The sequence below is a fragment of the Mchenga conophoros genome, linkage group LG2 (genome assembly GCF_057382185.1).
Source record: "Mchenga conophoros isolate Kocher_MC1m ecotype Shallow Benthic linkage group LG2, M_conophoros_male_GT1.1, whole genome shotgun sequence".
In the NCBI taxonomy this organism is placed as follows: Eukaryota; Metazoa; Chordata; class Actinopteri; order Cichliformes; family Cichlidae; genus Mchenga; species Mchenga conophoros.
Genome location: NC_140527.1, coordinates 24,931,123 through 24,948,124, shown reverse-complemented (window position 1 = coordinate 24,948,124; position 17,002 = coordinate 24,931,123). Strand labels below are relative to the sequence as shown.

The window sequence follows — 17,002 nt, the reverse complement described above, 5'->3', positions numbered from 1 at the left end:
GTTTGTCATACAAAGAAGTGATAAAACTTTGATGAAGGGCAGAAGAGCCAGCTTATGATGTGGTCATGTTGCAGACTGTTGTGGTCTCATTCAGTTTCCAGATAATTCCCATAGTGCTAAAAACATGGCACAAATCTAGGACAGTCAAAACTGGTAGTCAGTAGAAAGCTTTAGTATTTTATAAAATTCAAAATTCCTGCCATTCTGCATCTCACAAGTGATTAGCCAGTCGGTTGTGCAAATATTAGAGCCTTAAGAAGCTGCTATGAAGGATCCTGGTGTGAGTATTGAGTGTTATATGTTGGCTTCCCTCAAGTGCTCTCATGAGCTGTGGTATGAAACCGTTCTCAAAAGGTCACCAATTAAAAATCTCATTAAGTGTCTGAAATTAGAGACACTGAGGTCGACTTTCTGAGCTCTCCAGAGGCGCTAACAGGGGGAGATGAGAAGATAATGTCAGTGTTATCACTGTAAGCTCTGAACTAGCAGAGACAGGTTAGGTCACTCGTAGACAGAGCTTCTTGTCTCTTTAAACATTAAGCTGCATACATTATGTAGCAGCTACCGTGAAGTTGGAGATCCCAGCGCTCCGTCTTGAAAGTGTACTCGTAAGCATCGTTGCGTTCCATCTCGACTTCCTTCTTGTGGCAAATTAAAGGGTGTATTTTCACTTTGGCCTCACCCTGCACAAATAACAGAACGGAAAAAAACAAAACAACTTTGCAACCCACGAGCCTGCATGCGGCACATAGGTGCTCAGCAGTACATAATGTAGGTAGTGAATTCCTCCTCCCACAGGCCTTCATCTGACATTTACTGTTTTCTGCCTGCAGACTGTGCTGTGCTTCATGTGAGATGAAGCCTATTGTCCAAATGCTCTTCTCTTACAGGCAGAAAATGCATTTGGATTAACTATTGATTTTCTTGTATGCCACACAAAGAGAGAGGGCCAGGGAATGTCACGGTGCTTCCTTAAAATTGTCCCTTCTTTGAGCTGTGTGTGTGGAATGGTGTGTACTTTGCAATTTAAAAAAACAAAATTAAGAGTATTTGCATTTCTTTTGCTCGAGGAGCGAGGGGGACGACCTCCGCGGATGCAAGACCTTTCATTGACTTCGGCTAAAAGGACAAAACAGGCCATTCCTCTCTACTTTCTTATGTTCTGTGTAAAATAGGTTTGAGGTGGAACCGAATTTCATTAGTGTTATTAGTGAGGTTGGGCTTTAAGGGCGCTTGTCCTCTAAGGACTTCAGTCAAATACCTCTCTTTGTCTTGGAGTGTCCTTTCAAGGTGAGTCTGAGTGTTCATTTTTGGTTCTTGGTAAAAGATTTTTTGGGGGGGGGCGTCAGGGGAATTCACAGACTTTTTTTTTTCTAAAAAGAAAAAACTGCACATGTCACAGCGTGTGCAGCAGGACATGCTGTAGCGATCAGCATGGCCTGCTTGGTGTCTTGAAAAACCAACACAGTGAATGTTTCACCCCGCTGAATACTGGCCTGAAGGAAACATCTTCCCCTTGAAAATTTGGGTGACCTAGTTGCTCTAGTTAGCACAGTGCATATTCACACACACTGGTGCATGCTGATGTGTCTCCTAAAGCATTATGAGTTCTTCTGCTAGAGTTAAAGGACATACTGTACGGTTTGTCAGATGAAAGCAACAGTGCTTGTAACATCACAAATTCACAAGAACAGAGTATTACACAGCGTACGCAGTTTTACTTTTATCAAAAAAATTCTTTCTTGAGAAGGTTTTGTTCTTGTATTAAAGGTAGGGTTTGACCATCTTCTTTTTTTTTTTCTTGCCTAGCTGCAGCCTGTCTTTCTTTTTCCACTTTATTCATAGACTGAATATGTCCTGTCAGTGTGAAAAAGGAAGCTAGTGCGGCTGTGCCTAAAACCTCCATACTTCTCTCTCCGGATTGCGAAAAGAAGGCGTATTACAGGGACGTCCTCAGTAAAAACTCTCTTAACAGTTTATATTCTAAGGCACTACCTTCAGGTCTTTTTCAATATGGCGTTATGTTCATTTTGTATGTTATGGTCCCATTTAGAGAGAAAGAGACAATAAAATAGAGTGTGCTTTAGAGCGAGGATACCTTGTCAGGCACAAGTCACTTTTTTAACATTTTGTATATTCAAAACTTTGCTAAAGTACAAAATAACACTTCTCACTCAGAATTGTGCGTGTATTTTTTGGAGCAATGTTATTGATGTCTTAGCAAATACCGCTTATGAAATCCTAGATACTCACTTGTTGGTTATTATGTAAGCACATATGTAAGCAGCACAGCCAATCAGCATTATCCTTGCCGATTGGCTGATCTTAGGTTAGTTTTTTTTAAAGCATCAACAATATTGATTTGTCTGATGTTGTAGCTCTAACTAGTTAATTAAGAACTTGTTAATTTGGTAGCAGCTGATATACAAAGTGACTATGTGGATATATATGACTATATGAAATAATATTTGACATAAAGCAGATTAGGGTCCGTATTGACATATTACATCACAGAGTTGCTGCAGCTGTGTTGGTTACACATCCATGATATAAGTGTGCTGTTTAACCACATTCCAAAGGTGATCTGTTGAACGGATATGATTTGTATGACTATGGAGGCCTTGTGAGCACAAGGAACACATTGTAATGTTAGCAATGATTTGAGCTTTTCGACACGGTGCGTTATCCTGCTGCAAGCAGCCATCAGAAGATGGGCTGTGGTCATAAAGTGATGGGCATCGTCACCAACAATACTCAGTTTGGCTGTAGCCTCAGTTTCCGGTTCGTAGCTGACAGGAGGGGTACCTAGATCCTCTCCTGCATGGCTTGGTTTTAACAAGTTTAATAACAGAGTTGCTGTTCCCGTTCTATCAGCTCAAAGCAGTCTGGATATTCTCTTCTAACCTCTGACATCAACAAGGTATTTTCACCCAGAGAACTGCCGCTCAATGGATATTTTCTCTTTTTTTAGACCATGCTCTGTAAACCCTAGATGTGGTTATGAGAAAATTACAGTAGCTTTTGAAATACTCAGACGAGCCCGTCGTCTTGACCACTTCTACATGCCTAAATGTAGGGTTGAAGATAGATAGATAGATAGATAGATAGATAGATAGATAGATAGATAGATAGATAGATAGATAGATAGATAGATAGATAGATAGATAGATAGATAGATAGATAGATAGATAGATAGATAGATAGATAGATGGTTAATTAATACATTTCAGAATAAAACTACGTAAAAGACATTATGTTTCTGAATTTGCTGACATTTCCCAGTCAGTGCCTGTAAACCTCTCATCGCTGTGCCTTTATTACTAATAGGTGAGAACAGATTGTTCTAGAGGTGCATTCAGCTCTGTGGTAGGCAGCCTGAAGCACTTCTCTCTTCATACTTCTCCATTTAATCAGAGACAAAAGGCCAAGGAACAACACTGATGATCCACTCTGTCCTGGATTAATCAGTAGGCGTGTTTAATTTTCTCGTCAGCCTGTATCTGTGTGTGTGTGTGTAGCCTGGTTCTATTAAAAGCAAACACTTATTGCCATTTTCTTTGTCAGCGCTCTAATAGTAGGCTATCAGATTGGAACAGTCTACAGTGTACCTGTGCATCAAGGTGTACATGCAGCTCTGTTTCTCTGTGCACATGCATAGACTCACTTGTATTAATTTATGCTTCAAACTGATGCGATGCATTAATGCGTACAGTACGTGATTGTGTGTGTATTGGCCAAACTGCTCCCCCTGCTATTTATTCTGTGCAAGGCCATGTTTACTGTGCTCTTTCTAAATGTCAGCACTGTCAGTCAGGCCCTCCCATAAGCCTCAGTCTGTGCTGTTGGGCCCTTCTTGTGTTTATCTCTGCAGACAGGTGGATTCCAAGACTGACCCTCACCCTCACCACACACAAACACACACACAAACATAAACACCCAAAGAATTCTCCATTCATCTGTGCACCCGTTAACTTCCTCGTTCTTTACTTCTTCTCAGTCCTAGCATTCGCTAATAAACTCTGTTCTCCATTCTTCAGAGGTGAAAAACCCTCACCTCTCTCATCCTAAACAGTCGCACATCCATAAAATGTGAATAAAACACAGGGCTTTGGTTAACCCTGCAGTTGTCTGCCTTCTGCGAACAGATTCAAACTAGCTAATCGCATCAACATTGAGCTGTAGTATTGTTGCAAGGCTTGGCCCTCACTCTTCATATGAACCCTGCCAAAGTAATGGAGGCTTAAGTTAACGCATCGCAGGCGAAGTCAAAATCTCAACAGATGATCCAAATAATCCATGGAAGGCACGGAAATAATGAGCACTATACTTGTGTTACAGTGAAGAGCTAGTTTTTTCCTTGTACTATATTTTAAGCGCAGCAGGGAAGATGCAATGAGGGAAATATTGAGTGGATTTGAGTAAAAGAGCGTAGTGTTCTTCAGGTGAATGTGTTTGGATATGTTTAAGTCAGCATCTGTCGTCCGTGTCTCCTCATAGGTGCGCGTTTGTCTGAAATGCATGGCCCCGTGGAGTTCACTCTGGTCCTCAGGTGTCTGCGTTCCCTCCGTTATATGACTGTAGACTGAAATAAATCAGCCCTGTCACTCACACCCTTCCTGCCAGCAGCAATGTCTCAGGCTGGCGGTCAGAATCATTCAATAACGGATTGTATACGAGGCGTATAATGTAACCCCAGCAGGGTCAGTATTTATTTTTTTTGCTACTGCACTAAAAAGGAGAGTTTAACAGAGGTGGGACCAAGTCATTGTTTTGCAAGTCTCAAGTAAGTCTCAAGTCTTTATCCTCAAGTCTCAAGTCAAGTCTCAAGTAATGTCAGGCAAGTCAGAGTCAAGTCTCAAGTCACTGGTGTAAAAGTCCGAGTCAAGTCACAAGTCTGAAATTTTGAATTTCAAGTCCTTTCGAGTCTTTAAAAAAAAAAAAAAAAAAAAGTATGTTGCAGTTATGCTAAATGTAAATATTAGACCATGTAATTTTTAAATCTGTGTTTTTCTCAACACATGACAAAATAGTGAACTTAGAAAATATACACAAATTGTGAAATTGCACCTCTTTAAAATGCAGCTCAATTAAACCTAGCTCCAAGAATAATTTTCACCGACAGTTCTGAGATAAGCTGCATGTTATTCTTGGATGCGGTTGTAGGACCAGTGTTGTGCCAAAAAGTGATTGTCTGCCAAAAACTGATTTCCGGTATTTGCCAAAAAGCGATTGCTCATATTTAAAGTGCTATAAGTAACTTGTTGGGCTATAATATGTTAAACATATGTCAAATGCATCCCTTATGGATGACATAAAGTCATCTTGAGCCACAAACAACATTCGTGTAGCAAGATACAAGCCGCAATCAGTTTTTGGCAGCGACTTTTATATAACCTTTATTTATGCAGTAAAAAAAAATCTCATTAACATTAAAAATGTATTTTGTAAGAGTAAGTTGCCCAACAGGACAGCAGAAATGGCAGCAAATATTACAATAGTTCTGTAAAAATATTTTAAGTGGGGATAAAGGACCGGATTGGTTATAATGTAAGTACAAGTTGTAAAGATACTTAAAAAACAGATAATTTTTTAATTCTTTATGTAACCCCTTTGTATCCCCTGTTCACCGAAGTCTATTTACGAACATACGTAAAGATATTACACATAAAAAATACACAGAAACACTGGAAATCACTTTTTGGCAGACAATCACTTTTTGGCACAACACCGGCTTTAAAATCGCATGACAAAAATATCATATACATTAAAAAAACTGCATCACCAACGTAGCCTGGACAACATTTGCTAGTTAGATGAAGTCAGCTATCTCATCGTAGCATATTTATATGCATATTTATAATTATACGGTTCTTGGAGTGAGTGCACACACTCGTGAAGTTTAGTAACTTCCGGTCACTGCAACAAGCCCAGGTACAGTTTACCGACGGATGGGTACAGGACCTTGAAATGCACCGTGTAGAAAGTAAAGACCGTCGTACGTATCATAAGTTTACCAGTCTCACAAATCGTCGTCATAAATACACAATCGTTAACCGTTTATTAATATAACCTTTGAGCTTAACGGTAATTAATTAGTAGTGGAAATAATTTCTGGTACGCCTTACAGAAATGTAGCAGTGACAATAATATTGTATGCTGTAATCGCACTGGACAATTAGTGATACAAAACAACAGTTTTATCCTGTGAATAAAAGTATATGTTTTTGTCAATGTACCATAATAACAGAAGCGAAACGCAATATTGTGTCAGGACAATTCACTATTTATGCACAATAAATAAAGGAGCATAGCGCGACAATTTCTGTTCAGCGCCAGACTTGCTTGTAACCTATATCACCAATTATGTTATGAAAATGACGTATTAACTACTAAAAAACACTGACCTTTGTGGAAATGCTTGGAGCAGACTAACCTGTGAGCTGGAGTGTTCTGGGACGTTATATTTGATCTTTGAATGGCTGCAATCCAGTCGCGTCTTTGTTACTTCGGAAACATGGCTCGAACAATTTCTCTTCAACGACATAATCCGATAACAACCGATCTCTTTACCCGTCGGCTTCCCGTGGCTGTCATGCGACCGGCTATTGTAGTTAATAATACAACGGCTTCTTGACATTTTTGTGTTTCTTTTTATCGCTGTGTGACTGATTTCAATTGAAAGCCTGCGTGCGCTAGTACCGCTTGCCACGAGTTCCCAGAATCCTTTGCGGTTCTACCCGTGAATGACCTCACATTTTCAATCTCTATATAATATGCATGTTAAATTTTATATTTGGGGTAAAATATCAAGTCTTTTCAAGTAAACCGGTTCAAGTCCAATTCAAGTCCCAAGTCATTGGTGTAAAAGTCCAAGTCAAGTCACAAGTCTTACAACATTTTTTCAAGTCAAGTCTAAAGTCATAAAATTAATGACTCGAGTCTGACTCGAGTCCAAGTCATGTGACTCGAGTCCACACCTATGGAGTTTAAACACTCAGTTTTCTCAGGGAATTTTTGATTTCTCTGTTCTGCATTTCTCCAGCATTACGTGAAGCAAAAACATAACAGTCAAATTTTCAGATCAAGTACTATGTGTAACACAAGCATAGTGTTCATTATTTCCCTGCTTTCCGTGGATTATCTGGATCATCTGTTGAGATGCTGACTTTCTGCCGTCAATGTGTCAACTTAAGCCTCCATTACTTATTTGTTGACTTATGTAAGCACAGACAACTTTTATCAGAGTCTCATTGAAACCCGACCCAGATCGCAAACAATAATTGAAAATATGTTAAATCAAAGTTTTAGTGTCAACCTGAATTCTACCTTTGAGTCTTGATCATTTTTGCAGTTTAATACTGACACATTGTTGAATTTATGACTTCTAATCAACTGAACTTCTGTGGTATTTAAACTATAAAATCCACCACATTTCAATATAATTTCCCGGTCAGCTATAAATCCATGACTTTTCAACCTCATTGTCACCTGATCAACTATAGAAAGATCATCATCGATCAATTATATTATTGTGTTCTTTTAATGTCATTACTATTACATCGTCAGGTTTTAACATTGTTGTAACATTGACTCAACATTTATTTTGCATTGGGTCACTTTTTTCCAGAACATTTAGGATGTGATCACTTTATTTGTTTAGATATAGATACCCTATAGGTTTGTCTTCATTCCATTTTGAGAAGAGCTTTCAAAATGGCTCACGCTTCAAACTGAATATTGTACGTGTTCCTTTCCTCTTCCTTTCAACCCAAACACAGACTCACCTGCAGCACACTGCACTTGAAATTAAAGGTTTCCCACATAATGCAGGCACACCCATTATTTCTGACATGAAAGCTATTGTTCGGCTGCTAACCAAACCCTCAGTGACGAACCAGGTGAACTCTTGTGATCAAGGGAATTATTGATCTTGCACAGGGATCAAGCGGGATGTCACACTGTGTTTATTGTTGTTATTAATGTCGCGAGCACTGAGAAAATAGACTGTGTTACACGCCACCGAGTTACATAATTGTGGAATAAGTTAGCTGCTATAAAGCAGTTTTTTGGAGAGAGTGGGGGGGTGGGGGTTCAGGAAGGGATGATTTATTCATAAAGATACGGCTCGGTTTAGTTCACGGCACAACTTATGTTTTATTTATTCGGAGATCGCATGAAGGCAACTTTTTGATCTTACATGCATGCACACTCGCCAACAGAAACCACCGAGGCACACGCACGCACGAGCCCATATACACTCCCCACTGGCGTATCACACTTTGTACCACAGACAAAGGCACCATCGCCTCTGAGGCGTTTTACTCTGTCACATCAGTCACACATACATTTCCACATGCAGAGAGGGCTTTTTTTTTCTTTTTGCTGTAATCAAGCTGTGACAGTATACGGATATATTTCTTGCAACCATGAATAATACACCGAGCTCGAGGCCACATGGGAAATCTACCTGGGCCAGTGTAAACACTGCCAGTTATTTGACTGGAAAGATGCGATGCTGTGAGGCTTATGAGAGGGCCTGCGAGTTGATGAGAGTTTTCTCTTTGTGATGGCAGGCCCACTCTACTATAGGGGTGGATGCCCTTATATATGTAGTGAGAGGAAAAAGAGTGAGAGGAGGAGGAGTGAGATGACTAAAATCTCTCTCAGCTCAGCTGTACTGTTTTAAGTGCAGAGTGTGTCACCATAGCAACCGTAAAGAGATTTTTTTTTTTTTTAAATCATAGCAGTTTCCCTTCAAGTCTCTCTGATGTGCAGAACTTCACTCAAATGCACACATACAGCATCTCCTTTTCTTTTTTCTTTTTTGTATTAATGCTCAGAAAGCCTGAACGCACTGTCAGTCCGCTTACACGCGTGTTGATGGCATTGATTTGCGGGAAACAGTTGTGATGTATTTGCCTGTTTTTCTAGCTGGAGTGACTAAGAGGCTTTGCGTATGTGTGTGGGCGCGGAGCTGAGCACTCTCACAGATTGCCAGAACTGTCTTTTCTCAGGTTACTTGAGGCTAAGACAGCAATCCGCAGCATCATTCAGCAAACAAGTGTGCGGACACAGATATAACGATTAGAGTTGCATCTCAATTATATCGATTCCCCTGCACCGGCAGCGTGCGGTGGCTGCAAGCTGAAGTTTTGTTTTGTTTTGCATTCACGCATGACCGCTCCAAAATGAGCCATATGTTGCAAAGCAGCCTGTTAACTTTACTGCTTCTTATTGAAAGAAACATGCATTAAATAATTACAAAGCGTTTGAAATCATAATGTTTTTGTCAGTGTTGTTTTGTTTTTTTCCCATAGTCTACTTGAATGAGTATAATTACAAGCTTGTGGTGTGTTTGCTTCAGGCTGGTAACATTACCATAATATTCTCTTTTCAGCTCAATGGCATGGTAATGCTGACCTTTAGATGGAGATGGTCTTTGCAACAAAAGCGCAAGCACACAAAAGCAAAACCTGCGGCTTTGCAACAATATCGGCCGTAGTGTGTTACTGTTCCCCCGAGGCTCCTTTGGCAATATCAAGAACACACTAAAAGCGTCAGACAAGTGTGCGTCTGTTGTCTTTCTGTGCACTAAAAGCATCGTGTGTGGCACATCAAGCCAAAGCTGCCACGTCTGCGCTGAGCTCTGAACCCGTGACCGGGGTCGTGCATGTGCTTTCTGCAACTGCAGCGACCTATATTGAGGCAGCTTTACATAAAAAAGTTCAGCACTCATAAATATACTATTCTGGTTCATTATCCCAGCATACCTGTGCAATTAGGCATGATTTGAGCCGCCTGTTTTTTGTTTGTTTTTTTTAATTTGCTAAGGAGACTGTGGAGAAAGCTTAAATAAAATTTTATCAACCCATAACATTTACAAGCAGTGGAGGCATAGTTGGGGAAAAGGCTCATTAACAAAAGCCCTGTGATATACAGTAAGTGAGTAGAAGGACTCTTAAAGGAAATATAAGTAGAATCATTTAATCCTCCAAATAAAAGAATAAATTATGGAGTTATTATTTTTCTTCTTCTTCTCTAATTTCATTCAAATGTAATGCAGGCCATCATCCTGTGCCAGCACTGTGTGACAAACGCATCAAGTAAGGTATTAAAAATGATTCACCTCAGTTCTCACGGCCTGTTCAAACCTTCAGCTCCTTCAAAACAGAATACAAATAATGTTTACACACAACTCGGAATTATGACTGTAGAGCCCTGTGTGCTATATTATGCTAGAATAACTAATGGAGTAACCCTTGACTTGGTTGTTGCACCACACACACACGCACGGCCACTTTATCTTCTGCAGTCTCATTGTGTTGATTGAATAGTGGTCCTTTCTTCTTTATACCGCTTTCTTCATTTCCACGTCTAATGAGTTGTTTTTGCTAAGGATGTTTTTCGCAGTTCACCAGAGCAGGGGATGATTAGCTCAGATATAATCACTCTATCTCGGATTATATCTATATATATATTTCTGCTTAGTGGCACAATAACCTCACCAGTTCCACTTTGCTACTCTCTCACTCCCTTTTTGCCGTTTCTGTTGTTTCATGCCGTTGCATGTAAGAAGGCTCGCCTGTGGAAACACACTGGGAGTGGCCGTTCCCAGTCATTGAGAACATACGGCTACTAATTTAGAAGAAGGAAACAAGAAAAAAAAAGCTGCATATCAGAAAACTCCTGTACCATCCCTGATTTGTCTTAGAATCACACCATAATTAGAGACCATTTTCTTTCTCATTTAAACCTCTGTAATTCCTAATCCATTGTAATGTGGCCATTACTGGCTCATTTTTTACACTTGCTAAAGTCATTAGTCATTGCTAATTACCATATCGAAAAGAGGAGGCCAGCCAGGGGAATTCTAATGAGAGTTTAGCGCTATAGCAGATTCCCGGGGAACTGTGGGTGGAGATCGCGTAGGAAACGTCAAAGCCAGAGATCCGGTCTGCCGTGTGTAGCTTTTTAAGATGATTTTTTTTCTGACAAGAGAGTTTAACATCTGCTTTCCAAAGGTAAATACTGTACGTGAGGTCACAGCCCAGTCCTCTTCCAACCACTGCAAGCCAAACCTGAGGGACCCCATCACTGTAAGCAAGAAGCTGATTTAGGGAATGCTAAACTTGGGTAGGTGTCGGGTGGTGAGTCCTGGTGGCCGAGGGGGCTTTAAGAAGCTGTGTAATCAGTGTTCCCGCAGACCTGGTGCAGTTCTTGATTGCATGACATGTTTTCTCTCCATCACTATGAAGCTGAAGCAAAACGCTCCAGGAAAGACTTTAGAAAAATACACAAACAGAACGAAAGGCTCATTTGGATTTGATACTGAATTTAACAACACCAATGAGACCTGTTTCCTTTTTCTGCTCCTAAAATACTTATTATATTATTTGGTTACTGTATTTTTTTATTTATTTAAATTTAATATTTAAGGTAATAGTGAGAGAAGCCAAAGAAGGTAAATAGATCTTTAAGGTTAAGAGAGTTTGGTAGGTAAGTGTGCGCTATATTTGCTCGATCACATGTCAGTGGCTGGACACTTTGATTGATCGTTTAATCATTTCAGCACTAACGATGTGCATACACACAAGTATTGTATTTCTGCCTGTGCCGCTGCGGTTGAGCCTGTGCTTCTGCTGCTGCTTCCATTAACATTCATTTTCTTCTCAATACAATAAAAAAAATTAAAGGCGGAGTGAATAATTGATTAATCGTTGCCTTAACATGACTATGAAATTACAGTGCTGCTCGGAAGATTTCCTTTACTGTAATAGGACAGCTTAGTTAATCTTTTACTGAGGCGCCAAGGTTGGCTGCTGTGCAATAATGTATGAGGGGCGGAAAGGAGGCTCAAAGGAAAGCAGTTCAAAAGGAAACAAACAGAGACAAACAGGTCTGTGTTTGCCAGTCACTTTGCTCAAATGGGGAGGACTGCTGCAAGAGGCCCAACACACACCCACTCACACTCTCACACACACACACTGAGGTGCACAAACGACCCTCACATCCACGCATGCACACACACAGCCCTTTTCTCTTCGTCCAAATGGTGACCCCTTTGTTCCCTTGCTCAGACACACACACACTCATGCCAGTAAACCATCCCCGGGAAGGCAGCAAATGCACATGTGGGTCATATGTGTGTTGTGTGTGCACGCACTTCTGTGTGTTTTCGTGCATACTTGAATTTGTCAGCATCAATGCCAAGGTGTAGGGTATTGTTGTCTCGGGCCAAACCCCTGTCACCACCCCTCCCCCCACCCCCCAATCGCATCCCTCTCAGCACATGAAGAGACAGGCAGGCGTGCACAGCGGAGATGGAGGGTGAACGGAGAGGAAAGGGAAAAGAGAGGAAGAGAGGAGGCGAGAGAAAGAAAAACGAAAGGAGAAAAAAAAAGGGCAACTGAGGGGGAAGGATTAGACAGCTGTTTACTGCCATCTCTGGAGGCCAGCAGCAGTCAAAGCTAAGGAGTTTGTCTGCCTCTGGTGGTACTATCCAGTTTACTTTTCATCTTCTATGCCATTTGCCCCCCCCCCCCCACACACACACACACACACACACACACACACATTCCTCCTTCGTTTCACTTGTTTCAGCCTAGAATAACAGACTTAACTTCTTCTTTTCACAATAAAATGTGTGCCGTGTAGTTTGAACGCTAACATAAAGGATTGAAAATAACTTATTTCTACAAGGACTCTGAAATTCTTGAACATTATTTTCATCATTTCTGCTCTTTATCTCTATGTTGTCACGAATAATAGGAGATGGCCAGTTTTATAGTGGATCCCGGCAAAGCATAATCTAGAGCTTTCATTTATTTTAAAGAAAACAGCTGATTGGGAACATATTGGTGGAATATTAGATCTTGAATATATTTGTTAGCGGGCTTATTTGAGATTTGTACTTTCTTGTTTTATCAATTAATTTTTTAGACCGTACTGATCTGCCTTTTTAACCTATACAAATAGGAAATAGTAATACATTGCTCGAGATATAACACCTATTTAGTTAGACTTCTGGGATATTGATCTGGTCAGTTACGTATCAGAGGGGGCTGTTAATCAGTTTAAGCTGCTTTGGCGTTGATGAAATTAACAACAGGTGCACTAGAGGGGCAACAATGAGACAACCCCCAAAACAGGAATGATTTACAGGTGGAGGACACTGACATTTTTCCCCCCTCCTCATCTTTTCTCACTGTTTTTCACTAGTTTTGCATTTAGCTAGTGTCAGTGTCACTACTGAGGTGATACCTGAAGCCCGCAGAGGTAGCATAGTTAGTCACACAATCAATACATGGCATTGCCAGATTCCAGATTTCTTGTGAAAATTCAAAAAGATCTTATAGGAATCATACAGACACTTCAGTAACCATAATGTGATGTATGGATGCTGGCTGGCTGGCTTGCTTCTTGACTAATGTATAAATGACAAAAGGGTTGTTCACTTCTATGAATATCACCTGAAGAACCTTAGCATATTATTGTAGGAGGATTATTTGCAGATGTGCAGAAAGTTATATAACTGTATCTCAATATTTGTGTGTATTGTGTATGTTAAATATATGAGTGTGTTGACATATCTGTAAATCATAAAAATAGGCATCCATCATCGCTTCCATTTTCTCCTGCTTATTTGGTAGCAGCAGTTTGAGCATAAATACCCAGACCTCCCTCTTCCACCTCCATTAGCTCTTCTAGGGTGACACTGAGGCATCCGTAAGCTGTACCTAGATATATCCCAAAATTCCCTCACAGTCGGACATGCCTAAAACAGCTCCATGCAAGCACATCAGCCAGCTGCTTTCAATGTGGAGGAACTGCAGCTCTCTATTTTGAGCCCCTCATGAATGACCACATTCCTCACCTTTTCTCAAAGGATAAGCCCAGATACCCTTCAGAGGAAGCTCATTGCTTTCTTGTATCCATAATTCTTTGGGTCACTACCCACACGCTGTGGCCACAAGTGAGGGTAGGAAAATAGATCAGCCGGTAAATGGACAGCTTTGCCTTCATGCTCAGCTTTCTCCCCATCAGGACAGACCGGGATAGCATCACATCTGCATTGCTGCAGACACTGCAGCAATCTGTCAGTCTTCCACGCCACTCTTCACCTCATGAATGAGACCCTGACATACTTGAACCTCTTCACTTGAAGGCAGCAACCCTGAGCGAGCAATCCGCCCTTTTCTGTCTGAGAACCATTGCCTCAGGTTGAGAGGGGGTTATTCTTGTCCCCAACTCACCTAGGTACAAGTGTGTGTATATATATATATATATATATATATATATATATATATATATATATATATATATATATATATATATAGAGCCCTGCATCACACAACACACATGCTGCGTGCACAAGATTTCACTGTGCAGTCAAAGTTTAACCTCACCTACACCCATATGATCTTTGAGCAGTGAGCAAGTCAAAACACACACACACCACACACACACAGACAGCCTCCCGACTGATTTTTCAAAGGCTCTGCAACCGTTCTGTGTTTGCTCTCGGCTCGCTCCATGGCTGCTCTTTCATCATCTGCCCGTCATCTGAAAAGCATCTTAAATGATTACGTTTCGGCTTCTCTCCCTGTCTCTTTTTTTCCCCTCCATACTTAATCTTGCCTTCATGTTCATGCTCCATTTGAGTCGTGGGTACAAAGGTGAATCACGAAAGCCTTTTATTTTTTGTTTCAGATTTGTGTCATTTTCACTGCAGAAGCTCTGCCACCCTGTGCCTCAGTGATTTTTTGGGAGGGGGTCTGATATGTAATGCAACATGATTTTTGCTGCTGCTGCTGTTCAAACTGGGTTCTCTTGAGGTGAAGAGATACAAGGAAACGAACTGCACAGTGCAGGCATTTGAATTTGGCTTTTTTTTTTTATTGGAAGTGCAATTAGAGCAGTGGCTAAGTGTTCTTGTCTGCCTCTTAATCCCCAACAATTAATGTGTATGGCATAAACCATATTGGCGACTTTCTTAAAGTGAGATTAATTTGGCAGGGAGAAAGCTGAGTGGGCCTTTGTGGAGCTGGTTATCTTTCCTTAGCAGACCGGGGTATGATCTCCAAGCCTAGTGAAAAGAGGAATGATACAGTGAGTGTGATGTAATGTGGATCATTTGAATGGTGCGAACATCACCGGGTTCTTTTAGATAGCTCTTCTTGATTGCGTGCAGAATTTTCCATAAAGAGAAAGATGGATGCCACCTATTTATTTCTCCCCCACCTTAATGCAGAATTGGCTCTGTCTGTGAAAGATATGTGTGAACAGCATCTTTGCATACCTATTTTTGACAGACTAACAACATTCTGTCCTTCTCTTTTTAGCTCTCTGTCAGGCCGCATTGTTGGAGGCGTCTGGTGGTTCTTCACTCTCATCATCATCTCATCCTATACTGCGAATCTGGCTGCTTTCCTGACTGTGGAGAGGATGGTGTCTCCTATAGAGAGTGCCGAGGATCTGGCCAAGCAGACAGAGATTGCATATGGAACGCTGGATGCTGGCTCCACCAAAGAATTCTTCAGGGTGAGGAACAAAACCTGGCACACCCGGGGTTTAAACATTTTCATTGTGAGCTAGCGGCATTTGGGAAGTATAAGTTATTTTAAAGTGTTATAAGAGGACAGTAAATGTAGAATCACAAAAATACAGCTGTGGACTCTGCCAGCAATCTAACGGTGAGTAACTACTGACGAAGCAACACAGTATCACGGCAAAACGTGTAACAGACACGCCGGTCCACTGTGTCCATTTCACGCTTTGCCTCTCTAAAACGTGAAATGTACACGCTTACCAGCAGGGGGGATAATATATTTAAAGGCACAAAGTCGGTAGTGACTTCCTGGACATTCCAGGGTCCTTAATCACCAGAAACCATTAAGCTAGGCAGCTAATGTGTACATACATGTAAATGTGTTACTAATGTCTGTTTAAACGCTTTCCTGTGAATTATTTTCACTCCCTGTGCTGGTAGTGCAGCAACGTCTGCGTGTGTGTCCATTTCATGTTTTGGAGAGGCAAAATGTGAAATGGACACGGTGGACCTGCGTCTGTTACACATTTTGCAGTGATATTGGGTTGGATGAAAAGAGCATAAATAGTTAAATTGGGAGTAAAGTCCTGACATTTTTAAGGATTTTAACATTTACCTTTAACACTCTAAAGATAGATAATAAAGTATTTATATACTGACAGTCCCTTTCCCTGTACTTCTATCCCTTTTCTTATTAACATTTCTGGCTGTCAGAGGTCTAAGATCGCCGTGTTTGAGAAGATGTGGTCTTACATGAAGGCAGCCGACCCGTCTGTGTTTGTCAAAACGACAGACGAGGGTGTCATGAGAGTCAGGAAGTCCAAGGGCAAATATGCCTACCTGCTGGAGTCCACTATGAATGAGTACATAGAGCAGAGGAAACCCTGTGACACTATGAAGGTGGGAGGCAACCTGGACTCCAAAGGTTATGGAATTGCCACACCAAAGGGCTCCCATCTCAGGTAAACCTTTGCCACTGCAGTGGTTGGATAAAAGCCTTCATGTGCTTTTATTGGTGCCTGTGCATGAGCGTTACCCCTCACCTGTTTATTTGGAGGTCTGCATTTGCTCATTTATGAACATATTTATGTGCTTAGGTTGATTTTTTTTTGGTGCCATTTCATGCATTCTGAATGCTTTGTGCACGCACTACCAGATTAATTTATAAGTATAAATGCTCTGATCAGATATAGAAGGCATCTCATTATTGTCACGGTCATCCTCCAACTGTTTGCACATATTGCACTGGCATTTATAGCTCGATCCCTCCATTTTCAATTCTGATCATCTTTATTTGTGTCTGCACATCTACGTACGCAGCTAGATTATTCCCAGCTGACTTGTGAGCACTAGCAGAAGTATAAAGCAGGACGATGAGATCTCTTATCCTCTTTAAGTAGCACTTTGCTTCCTTGATGCCTTCCAATTATATTTCAAACTCTCTTTATATTCTTC

General features: G+C 40.9%; 1 protein-coding gene across 3 annotated transcripts in view; it reads left to right on the top strand.

Moving 5' to 3' along the window:
- gria1a (glutamate receptor, ionotropic, AMPA 1a) overlaps positions 1 to 17,002 on the top strand; it is an 81,221-nt gene that overhangs the window by 47,458 nt on the left and 16,761 nt on the right. For all 3 annotated transcript variants that reach the window (XM_085289734.1, XM_085289725.1, XM_085289743.1), the window contains exons 12-13: positions 15,342 to 15,540; positions 16,262 to 16,509. In XM_085289734.1, coding sequence (XP_085145860.1) covers positions 15,342 to 15,540; positions 16,262 to 16,509 — 447 coding nt within the window. The remainder of the gene's footprint in view (positions 1 to 15,341; positions 15,541 to 16,261; positions 16,510 to 17,002) is intronic.